The sequence below is a fragment of the Ornithorhynchus anatinus genome, chromosome 8 (genome assembly GCF_004115215.2).
Source record: "Ornithorhynchus anatinus isolate Pmale09 chromosome 8, mOrnAna1.pri.v4, whole genome shotgun sequence".
NCBI lineage: Eukaryota > Metazoa > Chordata > Mammalia > Monotremata > Ornithorhynchidae > Ornithorhynchus > Ornithorhynchus anatinus.
In genome coordinates, this window is record NC_041735.1 from 30,570,369 (window position 1) to 30,597,954 (window position 27,586).

The window sequence follows — 27,586 nt, forward strand, 5'->3', positions numbered from 1 at the left end:
TCAAGAGAAAATAAAGGCTTCGATGTCATTAATTAATCAGGTCAGAATATTTGATAATCTTTCAGCTCCTTTTCTGAATGGATGGGAGATTATAAAACGAGCCATTGGTTTCACGGGTAGTGCTTGGCACATAGTAAGCACTTAACAAACACCATTATTATTATTATTATGGCTTTTTTTTTTCTTACGAATCGGGCTCAGTTTCAGCTTTACATATCCTTGGCCCTGTTGTGGCTTTCAGTATGCACGAGCAGCAGTCCGGCCTAGATACAGGGCAAGAAGCGGCCTTGGACAATGGCCAATACTTAGTCCAGCAGCTGGTGCAGCAACTCGTCCTCTGTTCAGGGCCGGGTGGTGGGGCTAGTTGGGTCGCGTTGCTCTCCAGCTCCAGGTCCTATGCCATCGGGGGCTCCAGCACCTTGACCAGAGGTGCCCGGACCCGACCTGCTCGAGGTAGTTATCCTTGAGGAACAAGGGCTGAAGGACGCCCAACGGAAACCGCAGCTCTTCCGGAAGCGAGCACAACGTGGCCTAAGGGAGGGCTCTGCCCCCTGTTTTCTACTACCTGACGCGGCGGTAAGTAAACTCAGGCGGAAATAGAGGAACAAAGGTGAATCATTTTCAGATTTTCTAAATGTGGGAGGGGAAGTGGGGCGTCACGCCAAGTCAATTGATGGGTGAGAACATGTCTTTGTCACTCCACCCAGTAAGAAGTGGAAAAGGGAATCCTCTCATTTGCAATACGTGTCAACTCATTTTCCTCCAATCAAAAGGGATTTTAGAGGATTCATTTGCACGCCTTCCCTATAAATGCCGGAGAGAGTCTAGAACTCAACCCCGTTCTCAGACACCAGCGACCAGCCAGGTGACACGATGTCTGACTCAGTCAAGTCCGTTCCAGTGCCCACAGAGGGCTCGTGGAAGGCGGTGACCAAGGATCAGAAGGCCCGCGAGAAGCGCAAGCACAGGCGCCGAGAGAATTACTCCATCTACGTGTACAAGGTGCTGAAGCAGGTCCACCCGCTCACCAGCATCTCGACCAAGGCCGTGGGAATCATGGACTCATTTATCAACGACATCTTCGAGCGCATCGCCAGCGAGGCCTCCCGCCTGGCGCGCTATAACAAACGCTCGACCATCACATCCAGGGAGATTCAGACAGCCGTGCTGCTGACGCTTCCCGGGGAACTGGCCAGGCATGCGGTGTCCGAGGGCACCAAGGCCATCACCAAGTACACCTCGGCGAAATGAGAGACCCGTGAGATCCTTCACGCACCGAATCCAAAGGCTCTTTTCAGAGCCACACACGTTCTCGAAAGAGCCTTATCACTTAATTTTTATCTGTATATGTCGAAGTTAACTCCTCTGCTCTCCACGGCCTGGGGTCAGCGGTGAGTTCCCCGGCCTCGGTGTGGTGCGATGCCGTGGATTACCTAGCGCCCTGTGACTTTAGGGCCCGGATCACCGAGGGACTGGCTCCTGCGGTCCGTTGTCCTGGTCGCCGTCTGATGCCACGGGCAAAATTCTGCAGCAGCGCGTGGAGATGCTGGGACACGGAAACTCCTGCCGTAGCGCCTCTGCTCTTTTCTCCCTCCCCAGTCCGGGCTTGGCCCATCCCCCCACGTTTCTCTAAAACCTTGTCCATAGTGGCTGCTCCCAGCAAACCACAGGTGACTGCAGCAATTCCAGGCTGGTGGACCTGAACATAAAATGGAGATCTAAAACTAAGTTTTAACCTTAAAATGCAGGGCTCACAGGACTTTTCTCGTGGCAGAGGAAAACTTTGAGAAGGGGTTAGAAAACCAGAGACGGTGGGGATCCGACTTCCTACAGGACCACCAATTGAAATATAGATTGAGAGTTCAGAGGCTTATGCCAGGCCGTGAAACATTTGCACAGAGGAGGGATGGGGGTCGGGGTAGGGGAACTGCCTGTCTCAACTATAGGTATTTGGGGATGGGAATATACAAATGACCAAATAGAGTCAAAGCTCCAGGACAAAATGTGTTCAGTGCCTAGATCTATGACTATGACCTGAGGCCTCCGGGAGGGTGTGGGAATAAAGATGTTAAACTGTAAATACAATGCTCTTCCAATGCTTTTTTTTTAAAGTATTTTTTATGGTATTCGTTAAGTGCTTACAATGTGCCAGGCACCATGCTTGGGTAGATTTAAATTTATCAGATTGGACAAAGTCCCTGTGCCTCATGTGGCTCAGTCGTATTTCCCATATTACAGGTGAGGTGACTGAGGCACAGAAAAATTAAGTCCCCCTACATCACACAACAGACAAGGGGCAGACCTGGGTTTGGAATCCAGGTCCTTCTGACTCCTAGGCCCCGTGCTCTATCCATTAAGCCATGTGGCTATTGCTATCTCTCTGGAAGTGGTAGCAGTTGGCGGGAAACTGCCACTGCAGGAGATTTCAGCAGCTCGATCAATGATATTTGCAAGAGAAAGCCATTTCAGGCACTAGTTCCATGCATGAAGGGAACAGAGGAGGAGGAGGACCTGGCATAGAACATAGGCACTGTTCACGTTGGTAGCGTTTCCAAACATTTCCTGCGCTTACAGACTCTGTGCTAAGATCTCTACTAAGTGCTGTAATAATACTGCTCTACAAGATAATTCCGTTGGACATAGTCCCTGTCCCACATAAGGTGTTGGCTGAAGTTGGGCATATATGAGAGCAGCCACTCCTTGGCCAAGTCACTCAACTTCTCTCTGCTTCATTTTTCTCATCTGAAAAGTGGGGATGCTTGTTCTCTCTCCTACTTAGACTGTAAGCCCCATGAGGAACAGAGACTGTATATGACCTCACCACTTAGAACAGTGCTTGCCACATAGTAAGCTCTAACAAATACCAAAATCGTAACAATAACAGTAATGTTGACAATTATTCATTCATTCAATAGTATTTATCAAGTGCTTTCTATGTATAAAGCACAGTACTGATGATGATAATAACGATAATGAAGAGGGAGTAAGTTCCAGGCAGAAGGATAATGTGGGCAAGGGGTCGGCAGCAAAAGAAGCGGGATAGAGGTACAGTGTTATAGGGTTGTTGTTAGAGGATTGAGAGGGCAAACTGGGTTGTAATGAGATTATTGAGGATAGGTAGGAGGTGAAGAGCTGATGAAGTGTCCTAAACCTGATAATAAGGAATATCTGTTAGGTGTGGAGAGGGGTAGGAGAGATAGGAGGATAAACAGGCGAGGACTGTGTTAGCGAAGACAATCTCTCTGACCTCTCATTCTCGGTCTCTTTTGCAGGCTCCTCTTCAGTCTCCCACCCTTTAACTGTGGGAATCCCTCAAGGCTCAATTCTGGGTCCTCCTCTATTCTCCATCTACACCCACTGCCTTGGAGAACTCATTTGGGCCCATGGCTTCTACTACCATTAGAGAAGCAGCGTGGCTCAGTGGAAAGAGCATGGGCTTTGGAGTCAGGGCTCATGAGTTCGAATCCCAGCTCTGCCACTTGTCAGCTGTGTGACTGGGGGCAAGTCACTTAACTTCTCTGTGCCTCAGTTCCCTCATCTGTAAAATGGGGATTAAGACTGTGAGCCCCACGTGGGACAACCTGATTCCCCTATGTCTACCCCAGCGCTTAGAACAGTGCTCGGCACATAGTAAGCGCTTAACAAATACCAACATTATTATTATTACCATCTCTATGCGGATGATTCCCAAACCTTTATCTTCATCCCTGATCATTTGCCTTCTCTGCAATCTCAGTTTTCCTCCTGCCTTCAAGACATCTCTACTTGAATGCCTTGTCCACATCTAAAACTTAACATGACCAAAACAGAACTCCTCATACTCCCTGTCTCCCCCCTGATTTTTCAATCTCTGTAGAAAACACCTCCATCCTCTCTGTCTCCCAAGCCTGTATCCTTGACCCTGTCTCGACACCTTTCCCATTCAACCTACATATTCATTCATTCATTCATTCATTCAATTGTATTTATTGAGCGCTTACTGTGGGCAGAGCTTTGTACTAAGCGCTTGGGAGAGTACAATACAACATCAACAGACACATCCCCTGCCCACAACGAGTTTACAGTCTAGAGGTGGGGAGGCAGACATGAATATAAATAAATAAATTACTGATATATGCATAAGTGCTATGGGGCTGGGATGGGGGAAGAACAATGGGAGCAAGTATATTCAATCTGTCATCAAATCCTGTCAGTTCAACCTTCTTAACCTCTCTAAAATCCTCTTTTTCCTCTCTATCCAAACTGCTACCGCATTAATCCAAGCACTTATCCTATCCACCTTGTTTACTACATCAGCCTCCTTGCTGACTTTCCTCCCTCTTGTCTCTCCTCACTTCAGTCCATACTTCACTTTGTTACAGATCATTTTTCTACAGAATTATTCAGTGCATGTTCCCCACTCCTCAAGTACTGCCAGTAATTTCCTCCCTCCTCATCAAATAGAAACTCCTTATCAATGGCTTTTAACCACTCAATCCCCTTACCCCCTCCTATCTTATCTCCTTGCTTTCCTATTACAATTCATCTGACTCACTTTGCTCCTCTAATGCCAACCTACTCACTGTACTTCGATCTCATCTATCTTGCCACCGACCCCTTACCCTCATCCTGCCTATGATCTGGAACTCCCTGCCTCTTCACATCTGACGATCCCACCACTGAAGCCTTCCCCACCAAGAGGCCTTCCCCAACTAAGCCTTCACTTCCTCTTCTGTTATCATCATTCTTGAACTTGGATTTGCACTCATTTATTCACCTCTCCCTCATCCCCACAGCACTTATGAATGTATCTATTTATTCATTCCTATTAATGTGTGTCTCCCCCTCTATATGCCTCTCTAGGCCAATGCAGTCGTCGAAGCTGGAAATAACAGATCTGGATCTTGTTTGTTTGTTTTTTGTGACTCCTGCTTTTGATAGTCCTCAGCACTCTCTTTTGTTCATATTTATTCGATGCTTACTGTGTGCAGAGCACTGTACTAAGTTCTTGGAGTGTACAGTTTGGCAACAGATAGAGACAATCCCTCCCAACAATGGGCTCACAGTCTAAAAGGGGGAGACAGGCAACAAAACAATACACATAGTCAGGCATCAATACCATTAAGATAAATAGAATCATAGATATATACACATCATTAATAAAATAGGGTCATAAATAACATATACAAATATACACAAGTGCTGTGGAGAGAGGAAGAGGGTAGAGGGAGAGGGAGGATATAGGGGAAATGGGGAGGGAAGGAAGGGAGGAGGGGCAGAGGGAAATGGAGGGCTCAGTCTGGGAAGGTCTCCAGGAGAAGGTGAGCTCTCAGGAGAGCCTTGAAGAGGGGAAGAGAATTAGTTTCATTCATTCATTCATTCATTCATTTCAATTGTGTTTATTGAGAGCTTATTATGTGTACAGAACTGTACTAAGTGCTTGGAATGTACAATTTGGCACAGATAGAGGCAATCCCTGTCCAACAATGGGCTCACAGTCTAAATGGGGGAGACAGACAACAAAACAAAACAAGTAGTCTGGCATCAATATCATCAAGATAAATAGAATCATAGATATATACACATCATTAACAAAATAAATAGAGTAATAAATAGTATATACAATATGCACAAGTGCAGTGGGGAGGGGAAGGGGGAAGAGCAGAGGGAGGGAGAAGGAGGAATGGGGAAGGGAGGAGGAGCAGAGGGAAAGGGAGGGCTCAGTTTGGGAAGGCCTCCTGGAGGAGGCGACCTCTTAGTAGGACTTTGATTGAGGAAGAGAGCTAGTTTGGCGGATGTGAGGAGGGTGGGCATTCCAGGTCGGTGTAAGATGTGGTCCAGGGGTCAATGGCAGGACAGGTGAGAACGAGGCACAGTGAGGAGGTTAGCAGCAGAGAGGTGGAGTGTGCAGGCTGGGCTGTAGAAGAAGAGAAGGGAGGAGAGGTAGGAGGGGGCAAGGTGATGGAGAATTTTGAAGCCAAGAGTAAGGAGTTTCTGTTTCATGCGAAGGTTGATAGGAAACCACTGGCGGTTTTTGAGGAGGGGAGTAAAATGCCCAAGGCATTTGTGTTGAAAGATAATCCAGGCTGTGGAATGAAGTATAGACTGGAGCGGGGAGAGACAGGAGGATGGGCGATCAGGGAGGAGGCCAATGCAATAATCCAGTCTCTCGTGACCCGTCACACCCTGGCCAATCTAACAAGCTTAGTTCAGCACCAGAGGGGCATTAAAGCAGCATTAAAATCTCTCATACCTCCCAAGGCTACTGACCCCACCAGCCCTAGAGAGCCCTAAGTGCTTACAATGTGCCAGGCACTGTACTTGGGAAGATATGAATTTATCAGATTGGACAAAATCCCTCTCCCACATGAGGCTCAGTCTTATTCCCCGTTTTACAGGTGAGATGACTGAGGCACAGAAAAATTTAGCACCCCAAGGTCACACAGAAGACAAATAGCAGAGTCGGGATTAGAACCTATGCCCTTCTGACTCCTTGGCCTGTGCTCTATCCATTATGCCATGCTGCTATTGCTACCTCTCTGGAAGTAGTAGCAGTTGGCAGGAAACTGAAACTGCAGGAGATTTCACCAACTCATCCATTGAGATTTTTAAGAGAAAGCCATTTCAGGCAGTAGTTCCATGCATGAAGGGAACAGGGGAGGAGAAGGACCAGGCACACACCATAGACACTGCTCACGATGGTGACCTGTTTCCAAACACTTCCTGTGTGAGAAACCCCTTCTACTAGGTGCAGAGAAGAGTCAGAGATGAAAACCCAAAAGGGCAGGGCTACTTCGTGTTCCAGAATTTTAGATCTACCTCTGTTCTACTTCCTCCCTGAGGATAGGCAGTGGGTGGAAAAACACCATGGTCTGGTGGATGAACACAGGACAGGGAGTCAGAAGACCTGGGTTCTAGTCCTGATACTGCCACTTCAATCACTCAATCAGTTTTATGTGTCTACTAAATCCTTGGAGAGAGAACCACAGAATATAACAGAGTTGGTAGACACTTTCCCTGCCCACAACAAGCTTACAGTCATTACAGGGGGAGACAGACATTAATGGAAAAAATAAATTATGGGATACATTCTTAGGAGCTGTAGGGCTGAGGGAGAGGTGAATGCCAGTTCAGGCACTAGTTCCCTGCATAAAGGGAGCAGGGGAGGAGGAGGACCGGGCATAGACTGTAGACACTGCTCACGATGGTGACACGTTTCCAAACATTTCCTGTGCATAGCTACTCTGTGCTAAGCATTCTACTAAGTGCTGGGGGAGATATAAAATAATTCGGTTGGACATAGTCTTAGTCCCACATAATAATAATGGCATTTGTTAAGCACTTATTATGTGTAAAACACTGTTCCAAGTGCTGTTGTAGATACAAGGTAATCAGGTTGTCCCACTTGGGGCTCACAGACTAAATCCCCATTTTACAGATGAGGCGACAAGAACAGAGAAGTTAAGTGGCTTTCCCAAGGTCACACAGCAGACAAGTCGTGGAGCCGGGATTAGAACCCACCACCTTTGACTACCAAGCCCGTGCTTTTTCCCCTAAGCCACCTGAAGTTGAGCATATAGGAGCACAGCTACTCCACAGCAGCACTCTTCCAGTGATCCCCTTGATTCTTGGCATACTGTTGGATGATGCCAATTATTCCTTAAGCCCCCTTTTCCCCCTTTGAATTTCTCATGCTCCTCCTTAATTCCACTACAGACCTGGATTTTTTTTTTTTGTGACTGCTGGTTTTGATATTCCTCGGCACTCTCTTTTGTTCAAATTTACTCAATGCTTACTGTGTGCAGAGGACTGTACTAAGCGCTTGGACTGTACAGTTCGGCAACATATAGAGACAATCCCTGCCCAACAGTGGGTTCACAGTCCACTCTCCATGCCCTGGGGTCAGCAGTGAATCTCCTGGCCTTGATGTGGCGCGATGCTGCCGATTACATATCGCCCTGTCATTTTAGGGCCCGGATCACTTCGGGACTAGCTCCTGCGGTCTGTGGTCCTGGTCACTGTCTGATGCCACAGCTCAACTCCAGCCTAAGGGCAAAATTCTGGAGCAGTGCGTGGAGATGGCAGGGACTTCTGCCATAACACCTTCGGTTTTTTCTCCCTCTTAGTCCTTATTCCAGGACATAAAATGGAGATCTAAAACTAAGTTTTGACGTCAAAATGCAGGGTTCACAGAACTTTTCCTGCGGTAGAGGAAAACTTTGAGGAGGAGTTTAAAGGAACCCCAGAGACTGCGGTGATGTGACTTCTTATGGGACCCCCAGTAGAGACTTTTAAATATAGATTGAGAGTTCAGAGGCTTATGCCAGGCCATTAAACATTTGCTCAGGAGAGGGATAGAGAGAGGGATGGGGGTGGAAGGGAAAACTGCCTGCCGTCAGCCATAGGTGTTTCAGGATGGGAATATGCAATGGGCCAAATGGATTCAAAGCTCTGTTCTCCAGGACAAAATGTAATCAATGCCTAGATCTGCAACTATGTCCTGGGGCCTCCGGGAGGGTGTGGGAATAAAGGAGTTTAACTGCGGGTGTAATAATGTTCCAATGCTTTTTTTCATTATTATTTTTTAAGGTATTCGTTAAGCGGCTCTTGGCAGGATGCAATAAGCAGAAAGCTGGGGATCGTGTTTGTTGAGAGAGTTAGTCTAGGAAGTAGTTTAGGGTTTGAGTTACTGTTAAAGAGAGTTAGTCTCAAGAAATAGGTCCAGGGGTCGAGTTAATGCCGGGGTCTTTAGCTTGGCCAATTTTCCTTCAGCATTCCACCCTGGCCACAGCAAGAGCGTGGCCCTGATTCACTTCCACTGTCTCAGCTGTGAGTAGCCTGGTGAATGGGCAGAGAGTGGCAGGAGGGCTACGAGCCCGAAATCCCTTACATAAAGGCAAATGAAAGAGTATTAAGTGAATCAATGGCCATAGATAAATGAGGAATAAGACAATATGTATTATATTTGGTCTTTGCTTGGCGCTTATCTGTACACTGGGCTGTGATCACAGAAATGATATTGTGAAGGACATTGTGTTTAACATGTTGTCTATGCAAGGTGCAAACTGAACTCATCAGGATAGTACAATACAACAAAATAGACATATTTCCTGCCCACAGTGAGCTTACCCTCTAGAGGGGGAGAGCAGACATAAATATATGTATATAAAATTAGAGATGTATACATAAGTGCTGTGGACCTGGAAGGGGGGAATGAACAAAGGGATAAAGTCAGGGTGATGCAGAAGGGAGTGGGAGAAGAGGAAATGGGGCCTTAGTCAGGGAAGGCCTCTTGGAAGAGATGTGTCTTCTATAAGGCTATGAAGGCGGGGAGAGTAGTTGTTGGTAAAATTTGAGGAGTACCTTCCAGACTAGGGGCAGGACTTGGGTGAAGGTTCGGTGGCGAGATAAACAAGATTGAGGTACTGTGAGAAGGTTAACATTAGAGGAGTGAAGTGTGTGGGCTGCTTTGTAATAGTAGAGTAGTGAGGTGAGGTAGGAGGGGCCAAGAGGATTGAGTGCTTTAAAGTCAATGATGAGTAGTTTTTGTTTGATGTGGAGGTGGATGGGCAACCACTGAAATTTATTCAGGAATGGCAAAACATGTCCCGAGCCCTTTTGCACAAAAATAATCTGGGCAGCAGAGTGAAGTTTGGACTGGAGTGGGGAAAGACAGGAGGCTGGGAAGTCAATAAGGAGGCTGATGCAATATTCTGGGCAGGATAGGATAAATGATTGTATTAACATGCTAACAGTTTGGATGGAGAGGAAAGGGTAGATTTTAGCGATGTTGTGAAGGTGGAACCCAAAGGATTTAGTGATGGATTGAATGAGAGAAAGGAGTCAAGAATAGTGGCTTGTGAGACAGGAAGGATGATGGTACTGCCTTCAGTGATGAGAAAGACAGGGGGAGGATAGGATTTGGGTGGGAAGATAAGGAGTTCTGTTTTGGACATGTTAAGCATGATGTGATGGCAGGAAATCCAAGTAGAAATGTCTTGAAGGCAGGAGGAAATGCGAAACTGCAGAGGGGGAGAGAAATCAAGGCTAGAGATATAGATTTGGGTATCATCCCCATAAAATGGTAGTTGAAGCAATGGGAGTGAATGAGTTCTCATGGAGTGTAGATGGAGAATAAAAGAGGACTGAGAAATGAACCTTGAGGGACCCCACAGTTAGGGAGTGGGAGGCAGAGGAGGAGCTCCTGAGGGAGACAGAGAATGAATGGCCAGAGAGATGAGGAGAACCAGGATGTCAGTGAAGCCAAGGTTGGATAATGTTTCCAGGAGAAGTGGGTGGCCGACATTGTCTTAAGGGTAACTGAGAAGTCGAGGAGGATTAGAATGGAGAAGAGATTGTTGGATCTGGCAAAGAGGAGATCATGGGTGAATTTTGGGAGGGCAGTCTCTGTGGAGTGAAGTGAAGACCTCCAACCCTTCCCGCCTCTTCCAGAGGACCTTATCCATTCCCTGGAGGTGTAGCAGACCTTTTGCCAGAGGATATGGAAGGAAATGCCTTCAGGGAAGCACAGTCTCTCCCAAGGAGCTGGGGCAAAGCTTCTTTGGTTTGTACCTGCTCCCTGTCCAGCAGAGGAAAGAGCTCATGTGGAATCCTGGTAGACAGTACACTCCTCACACACATAGCCCCTCCCAGAAATGGAACAACCTCCGATCCACACGCACATGTGGTCAATCTGGTTCCCTTACTCCAGAGCGTCACAAAAAGTCCCATTTCCTCTTCCCTGGTGCTGATGCCAGTAGGAAGATGTGTTGACATAGTAATTTGAACTAAGACACTCCATCAGGAGATGTTATGAACTGCTCATAGCCTCAGGCTGCAGGAGCTGTTTTCATTGCCCCCTGGGTGGTGGAAAGCAGGACAGAATGGGGCCTCCTTGATAGTGCAGAGGGAAGCCATTGCCAGCCCCATGTAGTGAGGAGGGAAGATAATGTGCTCAGCCATGGTGATGGAGGCCAAGAGGGCACAGGGAGGTAAACCTGCAAATTAAAATATTTTGTTTGGCTCTGGAAGTGAAAGGGGGCCAAGAGAACAAAGGAGTGGCTTTTATAACCAGCCCAGTGTACACAGGGCATAATGGGAGCAGGCAGAGAGTTCCTCAGCCATGCCAGGGAGAGGAGGGCTGAGGGGGGCATTTCACTCAGCTCCCTCAGTAAGAGAGGGGAATGCAGAGGTTTAAAGGTATTGGAATAACTATATTCCAGAACTCCAGAGCTCTTCTCCACCCCAATCCTATTCCCCCACTTCCAGCTTTGTAATTGGAGAGAGAGGGGATAGTGACGAGGTCTGCAGTGGCAGTTTATTGTGTTGGACCTGTGAAAGGGGAAATAAAAGTTAAAACAGTGGACACTGAAGGAGGGGCAGAAGTCATGTTAAAGCTAAAGGGAGCAGGAAAATTAGAAAGCTGAGGAACTTAAGGGAGAAGGACTAAGAAGAGATAGAGATTTCATGTAAAGAGTTTGGGCAGGTCTAGCTAAACATTGCAAGACAGAAAGCAGATCACATACTTAATTTCTGAAGTTTCCAGATCAAAATTCAACCATCTGATAACTATTTAGTTTAGTTTAACCTCTGCTAATGTCAAGTTGGCAGAATCCCTGGCTCCCTTTTTTCAGCCTGATTTCCCCAGTTTGCACAGAATTCCAAATCAGCATGTTGCTCACAGGTGGATTTGCACAAATGGTGATGTGGACTATAACCTCCTCTAACTGTTGGGGTTCCTCAAGGGTCAGTTCTTGGCCCTCTTCTGTTCTCCATCTACACTCACTCCCTTGGTTGAACTCATTCGTTCTCACGGCTTCAACTATCATCTCTATGCAGATGACACAAATCTACATCTCTGCTTCTGTCCTTTCCCCGCCCCCGCTTCAGGTTCGTATCTCCTCCTGCCTCCAGGATGTCTCTACCTGGATGTCTGCCCGCCACCTAAAACTCAACATGTCCAAAACTGAGCTCCTTATCTTTCCTCTCAAGTCCTGTCCTCTTCCTGACTTTCCTATCACTGTGGATGGTACGACCATCCTTCCTGTCTCTCAGGTCCGCAACCTCGGTGTCATCTTTGACTCGGCTCTCTCATTCACCCCACACATCCAATCCATCATCGAGACCTGCCGGTCTCACCTTTATAACATCACCAAGATCCGCCCTTTCCTCTCCACCCAAATGGCTATCTTACTGGTACAGGCTCTCATAATATCCCAGCTGGATTATTGTGTCAGCCTTCTGTCTGATCTCCCTTCCTCCTATCTCTCCCCACTCCAGTCTATTCTTCATTTAGCTGCCCGGCTCATCTTCCTGCAGAAATGCTCTGGCATGTCACTTCCCTTCTTAAAAACCTCCAGTGGTTGCCTATCAACCTCTGCATAAAACAAAAACTTCTCACTCTAGGCTACAAGGCTCTCCATCACCTTCCCCCCCTTACCTCTCCTCCCTTCTCTGGTTCTACTGCCCACCCCAAAGGCTCCGCTCCTCCGTTGCCCACCTCCTCACCATCCCCCATTCTCGCCTATCCCGCCGTCAACCCCTGGGCCACATCCTCCCGCTGTCCTGGAATGCTCTCCCTCCTCACCTCCGCCAAACTAATTCTCTTCCCCTCTTCAAAGCCCTACTGAGAGCTCCTCCAAGAGGCCTTCCCAGACTGAGCTTCCCCTTTTCCCTCTGCTCCCTCTACTGCCTCTCTGCCCCCCGTTCACCTCCCCTCAGCTATGCCCCCTTTCCCCCTTTCCCTCTGCTCCTCTCCCTCTCCCTTCCCCTCCCCTCAGCACTGTGCTCATCTGCTTATTTGTATATATTTTTATTACCCTATTAATTTTGTTAATGAGATGTACATCCCCTTGATTCTATTTATTGCAATTGTTTTTGTCTGTCTGACTCCCCTGATTAGACTGTAAGCCCGTCAGTGGGCAGGGACTGTGTATCTGTTGCCGATTTGTACATTCCAAGTGCTTAGTACAGTGTTCTGCACATAGTAAGCGCTCAATAAATACTATTGAATGAAATACTCATTATAGGATGTCCCTTCTAGTATGAATTCTCTGATGATTAGCAGGGTCTAAGTGTTGTTTGAAGTCTTTCCCACATTCACTACATTTATAGAGTTTCTAGCTAGTATGGACTCTTTTGTGTTCAGTAAGGTGTGGGTGGTGAATGAAAGTGTTCTCATATTCATTACGCTTATTGGATTTCTCTCCAGTATGAACTGTCCTTGGTGCTCTTAGGGATGAAGAGTCTGTAAAGGCCTTTCCACATCTATTACTTTTATGGGGTTTTTCTTCAGTATAAACTATCTTAAGTACTTTTAATGATGAAGCATTATTGAGGAACTCCCCACATTCATTAAAACTATAGGGTTTTGCCCTATTATGAATTCTCTGATGAACTTTTAAGTATGAGAGATGACCAAAGGCTTTCCCATATTCGTAGCATCTGTATGCTTCACTCCAGTATTTCTCCTCTGTAGACTTAAGGAAGAAGATTACTTAAAGGTTTTCTCACATTCATTACATTTGTATGGTTTCTCTCCAATGTGAATTATCACACGTACTCTTAGGGAGGAAGAGTTCCTAAAGGCTTTCCTACATTCACTACATTTGTGAGTTCTCCCTACAGTGTGCATTCAATAAGGCGGGACCCCATTTAGAGGGCTTTCCCACAGTCACATGATCTTTGCTCTGAGGTTTTCTTATGGATTTCCATAATATTGCTCAACTCAGTATTCTGGGTAAGGAATTTCTTCTGTTTCCCCTTTCTTCCCTTTGCCAAACTGTTCTCATATTCAAATGTCTTTCCTCTCTTAGAAGACATAAGAATACTTTGTTCATAACCTTCCTATGATGTTCCATGAAAACCCATTTGTTCACCTATATTATATTTCGGGCCAGTAGACTCCATCTCATTTGCAATCTTACAATCTAGAATAAAGACAATACAAACATCACTACTGGAACTATCAAGGTAACAAAAGCTTTACTCCTGCAAAAGCAGCTGAGCGCAACAGGAAGGAGGAGTTCATCTTTGCACCACTGAGGTCTGGGGCAGCTCCGGCTGGTGGGGCATGGGGGGGCCCCAATCAGACCCCGTCGTAGACCCTCGGCCTGAGCCCAAGCAGCCCGAGCAGCCCAAGCCTGAGTCCGAGCCTGGCCCTGGCCTTGGCCTTGGCTGTCACTGGCCTGGCTCTGCCGCCCTCACTGGGCTGGGCCCCCTGCCGTAGCCGGCCGGCCTGGCCCCCTCCGTGGGCCTCGCTCCTATGAGCCGCAGCTTTTCTATGGAAATAATGACAAGAATCATAATCATGATACCCAGAGATGTGGGTGAAGGTGTTGCTGGCCTCGAGTTGGTCTCTGGATCTGTGGAAAGAGATTAATCAATTAATCAATCGACGGTATTTATTTGTGCATACTAAGTGCAGAGCACTGTACTGACCACTTGGAAGAGTACAAATCAATAGAATTGGTGGTCACATTCCCTGCCCATGGCAAGCTGAGCACTGTGGCCCCTCACATGTTTGCTGCTGGATTTTACTACATGCTGGCAGGCTGGCAAGTGCAGAGGCGACTTGGAGAGGCACAATCTTTTCACTTTTCCTCCTCCCCATCTGCCTTCAGGAGCCGCAAATCAATCTCTCCTTCCTCCTAACATGAGGGAGCTGCTCTAGGATGCAGGGAGCACATCTCCCCAAAAGGAAATTCCTCTGCCAAACTGCAGGTTCACGTTTGTTGGGGGTTTTTTCATGGTTGTTTGTTAAGTGCTTACTATGCGCCAAGCACTTTACTAAGGGTTCACTTGGATACAAGATAATTAGGTTGGTTACAGTCCCTGACCCATATAAGGCTCACAGTCCATTTTACAGAGGAGGTAACAGACAGAGAGAAGTTAAGTGACTTGCTTATGGTCTCCCAGCACATTAGAGACAGAGCCAAAATTAGGTCCTCTGACTCCCAGCCTGTGCTCTTTCCACTAGACCATGCTGCTTCTCAAGCAGGATTTGGCTTACTTAGCCATTTGAAGTTTTGGGCCGTTGGGCTGGGTTTGAGGGAAATGAAGGACCACCCCATCGATCAATCCCCACTTGGCATTCCCCACCCATATTCCCTTGTTAATCCCCTCCCAAAAGTAAAAGCAGAGAAGCAGCATGGCTCAGTGGAAAGAGCACGGGCTTTGGAGTCAGAGGACATGGGTTCGAATCCTGGCTGGGTCACTTGTCAGCTGTGTGACTTTGGGCAAGTCACTTAACTTCTCGGTGCCTCAGTTACCTCATCTGTAAAATGGGGATGCAGACTGTGAGCCCCACGTGGGACAACCTGATTCCCCTCTGTCTACCCCAGCACTTAAAACAGTGCTCGGCACATAGTAAGCGCTTAACAAATACCAACATTATTATTATTATTAAAACCCACCTTCTAGGATTGAGTAAGTGTCGTCCCATAATTGGGTCAGAAATATGATAGAGAACAAGCACTCAAAGGAGTTTGGGCCTCAGGAAACTGGATTCTCACTCGGTCCCTAGGCGAAATGATGCCATTCACATGAAAGCACATCCTTTTTCTCAGCCAGTGAGAAAGGGTAAAATGGGTCCACTGCAGACACACTTGATATAGCATACTTTGGTGACAGACACCCAATTAATATGACCCTGTCATTTCCAGAGAAGTTTCTGAAGGTCCTCAAAGATGAAAAGCCAGACTAAGCCCACCCCACCCCCTGGCCTTTTTCTCTGCTCTCCCTCCCCTCTCCATTGCCCCAACTCACTCCCTTTACTCTACTCCCCCTCCCTGCCCCATAGCACTTGTATATATATGTACATATTTATAATTATAATTCTATTTATTTTTATTAATGATGTGTATATATCTATAATTATTTTCATTTATAATGATGCTACTGATGCCTGTTTACTTGTTTTGTTGTCTGCCCCACCCTTCTAGACTGTGAGCCCATTGTGGGCCGGGATTGTCTCCATTTGTCGCTGAATTGTACTTTCCAACAGCTTAGTACAGTGCTCGGCACACAGAAAGTGCTCAATAAACATGATTGAATGAATGAATGAAAAACATAAAGATACAGTCCCAGGTGAAGAAACAAACTCATGGATCTTAAGAAACCCTGGCTCCAGGCCCCCCGTGTCCACGGTAATTTATTTGATCAATCCATTTACCATAAATTCAGATTTAACTATGTTATGATCTCCTAGCAAGTGTCACCCAGTTCCTCTCAATCCAGTATTAACTTACAGTGTTACGGTATTACTGTCAGCTCATCTTTGCTAATGCTGCTTGTGTCTGTTGCTGTCTTTTACCAGTGGTAAAGTTCACTGACCCTATCAGGCTGGACAGATGGATATTCTTTGATCTTTGGTCTCACAAGCACTGCCTGGCCCCTAGAGCAAAAAGGACGCTGCTGGAATCATTCATTCATTCATTCATATTTATTGAGCACTTACTGTGCCCGAAGCACTGTACTAAGCACTTCACCATGCAGTGGACTATGGCTGACTATTGCAGGGTCAGGGTGGAGTTTTTTCCTACCAGACACACAAGTCCTCACAACTTGTCATTGCCTGACCCGTGTCCCTAAGGAACTAGCTATTGCTTGGTACAACACTCTGCACACAGTAGGTGCTTAATTAATTCATTCATTCAATAGTATTTATTGAGCGCTTACTACATGCAGAGCACTGTACTAAGAGCTTGGAATGTACCATTAGGCAACAGATAGAGACAATCCCTGCCCAATAACGGGCTTACAGTCTAGACGGGGGAGACAGACAGCAAAGCAAAAGAGAAAAAACAAAAACAAGACAACATCATCAATATAAATAGAATCAAGGAGATATACACTTCATTAAAGTAATAAATAATATGTACAAATGAGCACCGTGCTGAGGTGAGGGGAAGGGGGAAGAGCAGAGGGAAGAGGGGGGAGGGAAGTAATAAATGTGGTTACTCCTAGCTAACCCAGAAATCACCAAAACTGACCCACAAAGCCCAAGAAACCACTCCTCAGCTTTAGGCTCACTGGCCACCAAACAAACCTTTCCCTCTTCCTCACTACAAGGAAGTAGCATTTCAGACTTGATCCCTCATCCCTCCCATGACACCTCATCTCTTGGTCATGGCCATCTGGTTTCGCTTATGACCTCCAACAGACACTCTCAACTTCCAAGCCTGTTAATTAGTGCCCCTCTGATCATAAGGCATTTTGGTAGCCAGTGGTCTATTGGTGTGATGACCAGATGTCCCAATTTCATTCATTCATTCAATCGAATTTATTTAGCACTTACTTTGTGCAGAGCAATGTACTAAGCGATTGGGAAGTACAATTCAGCAACAAATAAAGACATTCCCCTGCCCACAGTGTGCTCACATTCTAGAAGAGGGGAGAAAGACATCAAAACAAACAAACAGGCATAAATAGCATCAATCAAAATAAACAGAATTATGTGTATATATACACATCAGAACAAATAAAACAGACATTAATATAAATAAATAGAATTATAGATATGTACATAAATACACAAGTGCTGTGGGGTGGGCGGTAGAGCAAAGGGAGCGAGTTTGGGCGAGGTGGAGGGGAGAGGAGCCGAGGAAAAGGGGGGCTTAGTCTGGGAAGGCCTCCTGGAGGAGGTGAGCCTTCAATAGGGTTTTGAAGGGGGAAGTGGGATTATTTGGCGAATTTGAGGAGGGAGTCCATTTCAGACCAGAAGTAGGGCGTGAGCCAGGGGTCGACAGTGGGACAGGCAAGAATGAGGCACATTGAGGAGATTAGCACCAGAGGAGTGGAGTGTATGGCCTTGGATGTAGAAGGAGAGAAGGGAGCTGAGGAAGGAGAGGGAAAGGTGATGGAGGGCTTTGAAGCCAATAGTGAGGAGATTTAGGTGGGACAGTCCCAAAATGTCGACCTCTGCCCCAACCTTCCACTTTAGGTCTTCAGACATAATCCTTTTAAAGAACTGTGAGTAAAATTATATGCCTATCAGATAATGTGAAGGTTATGAAGTGCAGAATGGGATTAGGGGAAAGAGGAGGAAAGGGGAAGGAGCTTCTTTGAGTGACAGGTGTGAAAATGGGGTTTGGAGCAGAGAAATGCCCAGTGAGGCAACTATCTCACTGGGCCCTACGTTCTGGATGGCAGGGTTGATGTCGAAAGTAACCAGTGTCTCCCTATCCTCTCTCCTTTCTCCTTCCCCTCTCCCTGTCCCTCTCCTCTGTCTGATCTTTTGACCTCCCTTACAACCTCACTCTCCTCTCAAGACCACACCTGGAGAGTTTCCAGTACTCTACCAATCTCAGCTATAGAAGGGAAAGTCACACAGAGGCCTACCCATTCCATCCCTAGCTTGGGTAGTGGCTAGCGAGTGAAAGACAATCCGCTACAAGTCGAAGCTCACCTGTGCTGCAAAGCAGAGACATGGGAGAAACTCGAGGGTGGAAGCTCAAGTTGACTGTGTGTAAGAAGTATGTGTTAACCAACTTCGTATTTTTACGAAGAAAACTCTATGGATACACCTCCAGAACAATAGCAGATGAAGGTGGAGCATTCTGAGAGAAACGTGTACATGGAGTCGCTATGGGTCATAGCTGACTCCACAGCATAAAACAAGAAAACCCCAGAACTTAACATAGTGCCTGGCACACAATAAGTGCTTAATAAATACTTTTAAACGAAAAAAAACACCTAACCATTTCCTCTATATCCAAACTGCCACTTCGCTAATGTAAACTTTTATCATAATCTGCATCAGCCTCCATGCTGACGTCTCTGCTTCCTGTCACTCCCCTCCACAGTCAGTATTTCTCTCTGCTTCCTGGATCATTTTTCCAAAAATCTATTGAGTCCTCCATGTCTCCCCACTCCTCAGAAATCTTCAAAAGCTACTTATTCACCTTTGCACGAAAACAGAAATTCCTTAGCAATGGCTTAATTCCTTAGCAATTACGGTACTCAATCAACTAACCCCCTCCCATTTTTTATGGTGTTTGTTAAGCTCTTTCAGGTGTGCCAGAGACTGTAATAAACATTGGAGTAGATACAAGATAATCAGTTTGGCAACAGTCAGTGTCCCACATAGGGCTAAAGGTGTGCCTTTTAAGTACTTGATATTCACCCTATTCTCAGATTCATTCATTCATTCAATAGTATTTATTGAGCGCTTACTATGTGCAGAGCACTGTACTAAGCACTTGGGATGAACAAGTCGGCAACAGATAGAGACAGTCCCTGCCGTTTGACGGGCTTACAGTCTAATCGGGGGAGACGGACAGACAAGAACGATGGCAATAAACAGAGTCAAGGGGAAGAACATCTCGTAAAAACAATGGCAACTAAATAGAATCAAGGCGATGTACAATTCATTAACAAAATAAATAGGGTAACGAAAATATATACAGTTGAGCGGACAAGTACAGTGCTGTGGGGATGGGAAGGGAGAGGTGGAGGAGCAGAGGGAAAGGGGGAAAACGAGGCTTAAGCTGCGGAGAGGTAAAGGGGGGATGGCAGAGGGAGTAGAGGGGGAAGAGGAGCTCAGTCTGGGAACGCCTCTTGGAGGAGGTGATTTTTAAGTAAGGTTTTGAAGAGGGAAAGAGAATCAGTTTGGCGGAGGTGAGGAGGGAGGGCGTTCCAGGACCGCGGGAGGACGTGACCCAGGGGTCGACGGCGGGATAGGCGAGACCGAGGGACGGTGAGGAGGTGGGCGACAGAGGAGCGGAGCGTGCGGGGTGGGCGGTAGAAAGAGAGAAGGGAGGAGAGGTAGGAAGGGGCAAGGTGATGGAGAGCCTTGAAGCCTAGAGTGAGGAGTTTTTGTTTGGAGCGGAGGTCGATAGGCAACCACTGGAGTTGTTTAAGAAGGGGAGTGACATGCCCAGATCTTTTCTGCAGGAAGATGAGCCGGACAGCAGAGTGAAGAATAGACCGGAGCGGGGCGAGAGAGGAGGAAGGGAGGTCAGAGAGAAGGCTGACACAGTAGTTTAGCCGGGATATAACGAGAGCCCGTAACAGTAAGGTAGCCGTTTGGGTGGAGAGGAAAGGGCGTATCTTGGCGATATTGTAGAGGTGAAACCGGCAGGTCTTGGTAACGGATAGGATGTGTGGGGTGAACGAGAGGGACGAGTCAAGGATGACACCAAGATTGTGGGCCTGAGAGACGGGAAGGATGGTCGTGCCATCGACGGTGATAGAGAAGTCTGGGAGAGGACCGGGTTTGGGAGGGAAGATGAGGAGCTGAGTCTTGCTCATGTTGAGTTTTAGGTGGCGGGCCGACATCCAGGTGGAAACGTCCTGGAGGCAGGAGGAGATGCGAGCCTGAAGGGAGGGGGAGAGGACAGGGGCGGAGATGTAGATCTGTGTGTCATCTGCGTAGAGATGGTAGTCAAAGCCGTGAGAGTGAATGAGTTTACCGAGGGAGTGAGTGTAAATGGAGAACAGAAGAGGGCCAAGAACTGACCCTTGAGGAACTCCAACAGTTAAAGGATGGGAGGGGGAGGAGGCTCCAGCGAAGGAGACCGAGAATGACCGGCCAGAGAGGTAAGAGGAGAACCAGGAGAGGACAGAGTCTGTGAAGCCAAGGTGAGATAAGGTATGGAGGAGGAGGGGATGGTCGACAGTGTCAAAGGCAGCAGAGAGGTCAAGGAGGATTAGAATGGAGTAGGAGCCATTGGATTTGGCAAGAAGGAGGTCATGGGTGACCTTAGCGAGAGCAGTCTCAGTAGAGTGGAGGGGACGGAAGCCAGATTGGAGGTGGTCTAGGAGAGAATAACGAGGAGGACTGATCAGTCACTCAGAGCCACACAGGGTGTGACAGAGTGGGCATCTCTCACTCTGGGTAGAGGCGACTCACCCCAGCAGTCTTACAGAGTTCCAACCTACTTCCAAGAGTTCCTGGAGACCACTCACCAGATAGACCTTGCTCTTTCCTGATCCTCTTTCCTTTCATTGGCCATATTTGTGGTGAGGGGAAGGATTGTGTGACAAGACCCATCGTAATTTACTCATTCTGGTCTAAATTGTTCGGTTTTGCTCACTCAGCCTCTCTAGGGCTGGTGGGGTCAGTAGCCTTGGGAGGTATGAGAGATTTTAATGCTGCTTTAATGCCCCTCTGGTGCTGAACTAAGCTTGTTAGATTGGCCAGGGTGTGACGGGTCACGAGAGACTGGATTATTGCATTGGCCTCCTCCCTGATCGCCCATCCTCCTGTCTCTCCCCGCTCCAGTCTATACTTCATTCCACAGCCTGGATTATCTTTCAACACAAATGCCTTGGGCATTTTACTCCCCTCCTCAAAAACCGCCAGTGGTTTCCTATCAACCTTCGCATGAAACAGAAACTCCTTACTCTTGGCTTCAAAATTCTCCATCACCTTGCCCCCTCCTACCTCTCCTCCCTTCTCTTCTTCTACAGCCCAGCCTGCACACTCCACCTCTCTGCTGCTAACCTCCTCACTGTGCCTCGTTCTCACCTGTCCTGCCATTGACCCCTGGACCACATCTTACACCGACCTGGAATGCCCACCCTCCTCACATCCGCCAAACTAGCTCTCTTCCTCAATCAAAGTCCTACTAAGAGGTCGCCTCCTCCAGGAGGCCTTCCCAAACTGAGCCCTCCCTTTCCCTCTGCTCCTCCTCCCTTCCCCATTCCTCCTTCTCCCTCCCTCTGCTCTTCCCCCTTCCCCTCCCCACTGCACTTGTGCATATTGTATATACTATTTATTACTCTATTTATTTTGTTAATGATGTGTATATATCTATGATTCTATTTATCTTGATGATATTGATGCCAGACTACTTGTTTTGTTTTGTTGTCTGTCTCCCCCATTTAGACTGTGAGCCCATTGTTGGACAGGGATTGCCTCTATCTGTGCCAAATTGTACATTCCAAGCACTTAGTACAGTTCTGTACACATAATAAGCTCTCAATAAACACAATTGAAATGAATGAATGAATGAATGAATGAAACTAATTCTCTTCCCCTCTTCAAGGCTCTCCTGAGAGCTCACCTTCTCCTGGAGACCTTCCCAGACTGAGCCCTCCATTTCCCTCTGCCCCTCCTCCCTTCCTTCCCTCCCCATTTCCCCTATATCCTCCCTCTCCCTCTACCCTCTTCCTCTCTCCACAGCACTTGTGTATATTTGTATATGTTATTTATGACCCTATTTTATTAATGATGTGTATATATCTATGATTCTATTTATCTTAATGGTATTGATGCCTGACTATGTGTATTGTTTTGTTGCCTGTCTCCCCCTTTTAGACTGTGAGCCCATTGTTGGGAGGGATTGTCTCTATCTGTTGCCAAACTGTACACTCCAAGAACTTAGTACAGTGCTCTGCACACAGTAAGCATCGAATAAATATGAACAAAAGAGAGTGCTGAGGACTATCAAAAGCAGGAGTCACAAAAAACAAACAAACAAGATCCAGATCTGTTATTTCCAGCTTCGACGACTGCATTGGCCTAGAGAGGCATATAGAGGGGGAGACACACATTAATAGGAATGAATAAATAGATACATTCATAAGTGCTGTGGGGATGAGGGAGAGGTGAATAAATGAGTGCAAATCCAAGTTCAAGAATGATGATAACAGAAGAGGAAGTGAAGGCTTAGTTGGGGAAGGCCTCTTGGTGGGGAAGGCTTCAGTGGTGGGATCGTCAGATGTGAAGAGGCAGGGAGTTCCAGATCATAGGCAGGATGAGGGTAAGGGGTCGGTGGCAAGATAGATGAGATCGAAGTACAGTGAGTAGGTTGGCATTAGAGGAGCAAAGTGAGTCAGATGAATTGTAATAGGAAAGCAAGGAGATAAGATAGGAGGGGGTAAGGGGATTGAGTGGTTAAAAGCCATTGATAAGGAGTTTCTATTTGATGAGGAGGGAGGAAATTACTGGCAGTACTTGAGGAGTGGGGAACATGCACTGAATAATTCTGTAGAAAAATGATCTGTAACAAAGTGAAGTATGGACTGAAGTGAGGAGAGACAAGAGGGAGGAAAGTCAGCAAGGAGGCTGATGTAGTAAACAAGGTGGATAGGATAAGTGCTTGGATTAATGCGGTAGCAGTTTGGATAGAGAGGAAAAAGAGGATTTTAGAGAGGTTAAGAAGGTTGAACTGACAGGATTTGATGACAGATTGAATATACTTGCTCCCATTGTTCTTCCCCCATCCCAGCCCCATAGCACTTATGCATATATCAGTAATTTATTTATTTATATTAATGTCTGCCTCCCCACCTCTAGACTGTAAACTCGTTGTGGGCAGGGGATGTGTCTGTTGATGTTGTATTGTACTCTCCCAAGCGCTTAGTACAAAGCTCTGCCCACAGTAAGCGCTCAATAAATACAATTGAATGAATGAATGAATGAATGAATGAATATGTAGGTTGAATGGGAAAGGTGTCGAGACAGGGTCAAGGATACAGGCTTGGGAGACAGAGAGGATGGAGGTGTTTTCTACAGAGATTGAAAAATCAGGGGGGAGACAGGGAGTATGAGGAGTTCTGTTTTGGTCATGTTAAGTTTTAGATGTGGACAAGGCATTCAAGTAGAGATGTCTTGAAGGCAGGAGGAAAACTGAGATTGCAGAGAAGGCAAATGATCAGGGATGAAGATAAAGGTTTGGGAATCATCCGCATAGAGATGGTAATAATAATAATGTTGGTATTTGTTAAGCGCTTACTATGTGCCGAGCACTGTTCTAAGCGCTGGGGTAGACATAGGGGAATCAGGTTGTCCCACGTGGGGCTCACAGTCTTAATCCCCATTTTACAGATGAGGGAACTGAGGCACAGAGAAGTTAAGTGACTTGCCCCCAGTCACACAGCTGACAAGTGGCAGAGCTGGGATTCGAACTCATGAGCCCTGACTCCAAAGCCCATGCTCTTTCCACTGAGCCACGCTGCTTCTCTAATGGTAGTAGAAGCCATGGGCCCAAATGAGTTCTCCAAGGCAGTGGGTGTAGATGGAGAATAGAGGAGGACCCAGAATTGAGCCTTGAGGGATTCCCACAGTTAAAGGGTGGGAGACTGAAGAGGAGCCTGCAAAAGAGACCGAGAATGAGAGGTCAGAGAGATTGTCTTCGCTAACACAGTCCTCGCCTGTTTATCCTCCTATCTCTCCTACCCCTCTCCACACCTAACAGATATTCCTTATTATCAGGTTTAGGACACTTCATCAGCTCTTCACCTCCTACCTATCCTCAATAATCTCATTACAACCCAGTTTGCCCTCTCAATCCTCTAACAACAACCCTATAACACTGTACCTCTATCCCGCTTCTTTTGCTGCCGACCCCTTGCCCACATTATCCTTCTGCCTGGAACTTACTCCCTCTTCATTATCGTTATTATCATCATCAGTACTGTGCTTTATACATAGAAAGCACTTGATAAATACTATTGAATGAATGAATAATTGTCAACATTACTGTTATTGTTACGATTTTGGTATTTGTTAGAGCTTACTATGTGGCAAGCACTGTTCTAAGTGGTGAGGTCATATACAGTCTCTGTTCCTCATGGGGCTTACAGTCTAAGTAGGAGAGAGAACAAGCATCCCCACTTTTCAGATGAGAAAAATGAAGCAGAGAGAAGTTGAGTGACTTGGCCAAGGAGTGGCTGCTCTCATATATGCCCAACTTCAGCCAACACCTTATGTGGGACAGGGACTATGTCCAACGGAATTATCTTGTAGAGCAGTATTATTACAGCACTTAGTAGAGATCTTAGCACAGAGTCTGTAAGCGCAGGAAATGTTTGGAAACGCTACCAACGTGAACAGTGCCTATGTTCTATGCCAGGTCCTCCTCCTCCTCTGTTCCCTTCATGCATGGAACTAGTGCCTGAAATGGCTTTCTCTTGCAAATATCATTGATCGAGCTGCTGAAATCTCCTGCAGTGGCAGTTTCCCGCCAACTGCTACCACTTCCAGAGAGATAGCAATAGCCACATGGCTTAATGGATAGAGCACGGGGCCTAGGAGTCAGAAGGACCTGGATTCTAAACCCAGGTCTGCCCCTTGTCTGTTGTGTGATGTAGGGGGACTTAATTTTTCTGTGCCTCAGTCACCTCACCTGTAATATGGGAAATACGACTGAGCCACATGAGGCACAGGGACTTTGTCCAATCTGATAAATTTAAATCTACCCAAGCATGGTGCCTGGCACATTGTAAGCACTTAACGAATACCATAAAAAATACTTTAAAAAAAAAGCATTGGAAGAGCATTGTATTTACAGTTTAACATCTTTATTCCCACACCCTCCCGGAGGCCTCAGGTCATAGTCATAGATCTAGGCACTGAACACATTTTGTCCTGGAGCTTTGACTCTATTTGGTCATTTGTATATTCCCATCCCCAAATACCTATAGTTGAGACAGGCAGTTCCCCTACCCCGACCCCCATCCCTCCTCTGTGCAAATGTTTCACGGCCTGGCATAAGCCTCTGAACTCTCAATCTATATTTCAATTGGTGGTCCTGTAGGAAGTCGGATCCCCACCGTCTCTGGTTTTCTAACCCCTTCTCAAAGTTTTCCTCTGCCACGAGAAAAGTCCTGTGAGCCCTGCATTTTAAGGTTAAAACTTAGTTTTAGATCTCCATTTTATGTTCAGGTCCACCAGCCTGGAATTGCTGCAGTCACCTGTGGTTTGCTGGGAGCAGCCACTATGGACAAGGTTTTAGAGAAACGTGGGGGGATGGGCCAAGCCCGGACTGGGGAGGGAGAAAAGAGCAGAGGCACTACGGCAGGAGTTTCCGTGTCCCAGCATCTCCACGCGCTGCTGCAGAATTTTGCCCGTGGCATCAGACGGCGACCAGGACAACGGACCGCAGGAGCCAGTCCCTCGGTGATCCGGGCCCTAAAGTCACAGGGCGCTAGGTAATCCACGGCATCGCACCACACCGAGGCCGGGGAACTCACCGCTGACCCCAGGCCGTGGAGAGCAGAGGAGTTAACTTCGACATATACAGATAAAAATTAAGTGATAAGGCTCTTTCGAGAACGTGTGTGGCTCTGAAAAGAGCCTTTGGATTCGGTGCGTGAAGGATCTCACGGGTCTCTCATTTCGCCGAGGTGTACTTGGTGATGGCCTTGGTGCCCTCGGACACCGCATGCCTGGCCAGTTCCCCGGGAAGCGTCAGCAGCACGGCTGTCTGAATCTCCCTGGATGTGATGGTCGAGCGTTTGTTATAGCGCGCCAGGCGGGAGGCCTCGCTGGCGATGCGCTCGAAGATGTCGTTGATAAATGAGTCCATGATTCCCACGGCCTTGGTCGAGATGCTGGTGAGCGGGTGGACCTGCTTCAGCACCTTGTACACGTAGATGGAGTAATTCTCTCGGCGCCTGTGCTTGCGCTTCTCGCGGGCCTTCTGATCCTTGGTCACCGCCTTCCACGAGCCCTCTGTGGGCACTGGAACGGACTTGACTGAGTCAGACATCGTGTCACCTGGCTGGTCGCTGGTGTCTGAGAACGGGGTTGAGTTCTAGACTCTCTCCGGCATTTATAGGGAAGGCGTGCAAATGAATCCTCTAAAATCCCTTTTGATTGGAGGAAAATGAGTTGACACGTATTGCAAATGAGAGGATTCCCTTTTCCACTTCTTACTGGGTGGAGTGACAAAGACATGTTCTCACCCATCAATTGACTTGGCGTGACGCCCCACTTCCCCTCCCACATTTAGAAAATCTGAAAATGATTCACCTTTGTTCCTCTATTTCCGCCTGAGTTTACTTACCGCCGCGTCAGGTAGTAGAAAACAGGGGGCAGAGCCCTCCCTTAGGCCACGTTGTGCTCGCTTCCGGAAGAGCTGCGGTTTCCGTTGGGCGTCCTTCAGCCCTTGTTCCTCAAGGATAACTACCTCGAGCAGGTCGGGTCCGGGCACCTCTGGTCAAGGTGCTGGAGCCCCCGATGGCGTAGGACCTGGAGCTGGAGAGCAACGCGACCCAACTAGCCCCACCACCCGGCCCTGAACAGAGGACGAGTTGCTGCACCAGCTGCTGGACTAAGTATTGGCCATTGTCCAAGGCCGCTTCTTGCCCTGTATCTAGGCCGGACTGCTGCTCGTGCATACTGAAAGCCACAACAGGGCCAAGGATATGTAAAGCTGAAACTGAGCCCGATTCGTAAGAAAAAAAAAAGCCATAATAATAATAATAATGGTGTTTGTTAAGTGCTTACTATGTGCCAAGCACTACCCGTGAAACCAATGGCTCGTTTTATAATCTCCCATCCATTCAGAAAAGGAGCTGAAAGATTATCAAATATTCTGACCTGATTAATTAATGACATCGAAGCCTTTATTTTCTCTTGATACCATTAATTTGTTTAACCTTTTCATTATTATTATGATTCCTTCACAGATTACCTTACATTGATATTTTGTGCGGGGTTTGAAATCTCCCCGTGGGCGGCTCAAAGTTTTAAATGAAACAAATACTTAAATATTACATTTTATTTTACATAGTTTTTATTTTCATTCAATAGTATTTATTGAGTGCTTTATGTGCAGATCACTGTACTGTGCGCTTGGAATGTACAATTCGGCAACAGATAGAGACGATCCCTGCCCATTGATGGGCCTACAGTCTAATCGGGGGAGACAGACGG

General features: G+C 47.0%; 2 protein-coding genes across 2 annotated transcripts; one reads left to right on the top strand and one right to left on the bottom strand.

Moving 5' to 3' along the window:
• The first annotated feature begins 873 nt into the window (after nt 1–873).
• Nucleotides 874–1,251, top strand: LOC100080175 (histone H2B type 1-P-like). The gene has a single exon (XM_001511024.1). It carries the CDS (start codon nt 874–876, stop codon nt 1,249–1,251), a length of 378 nt encoding a protein of 125 aa, XP_001511074.1.
• Nucleotides 1,252–26,039: 24,788 nt separating this feature from the next.
• LOC114813776 (histone H2B type 1-P-like) lies at nt 26,040–26,417 on the bottom strand. The gene has a single exon (XM_029070706.1). It carries the CDS (start codon nt 26,415–26,417, stop codon nt 26,040–26,042), a length of 378 nt encoding a protein of 125 aa, XP_028926539.1.
• Nucleotides 26,418–27,586: the final 1,169 nt, after the last annotated feature.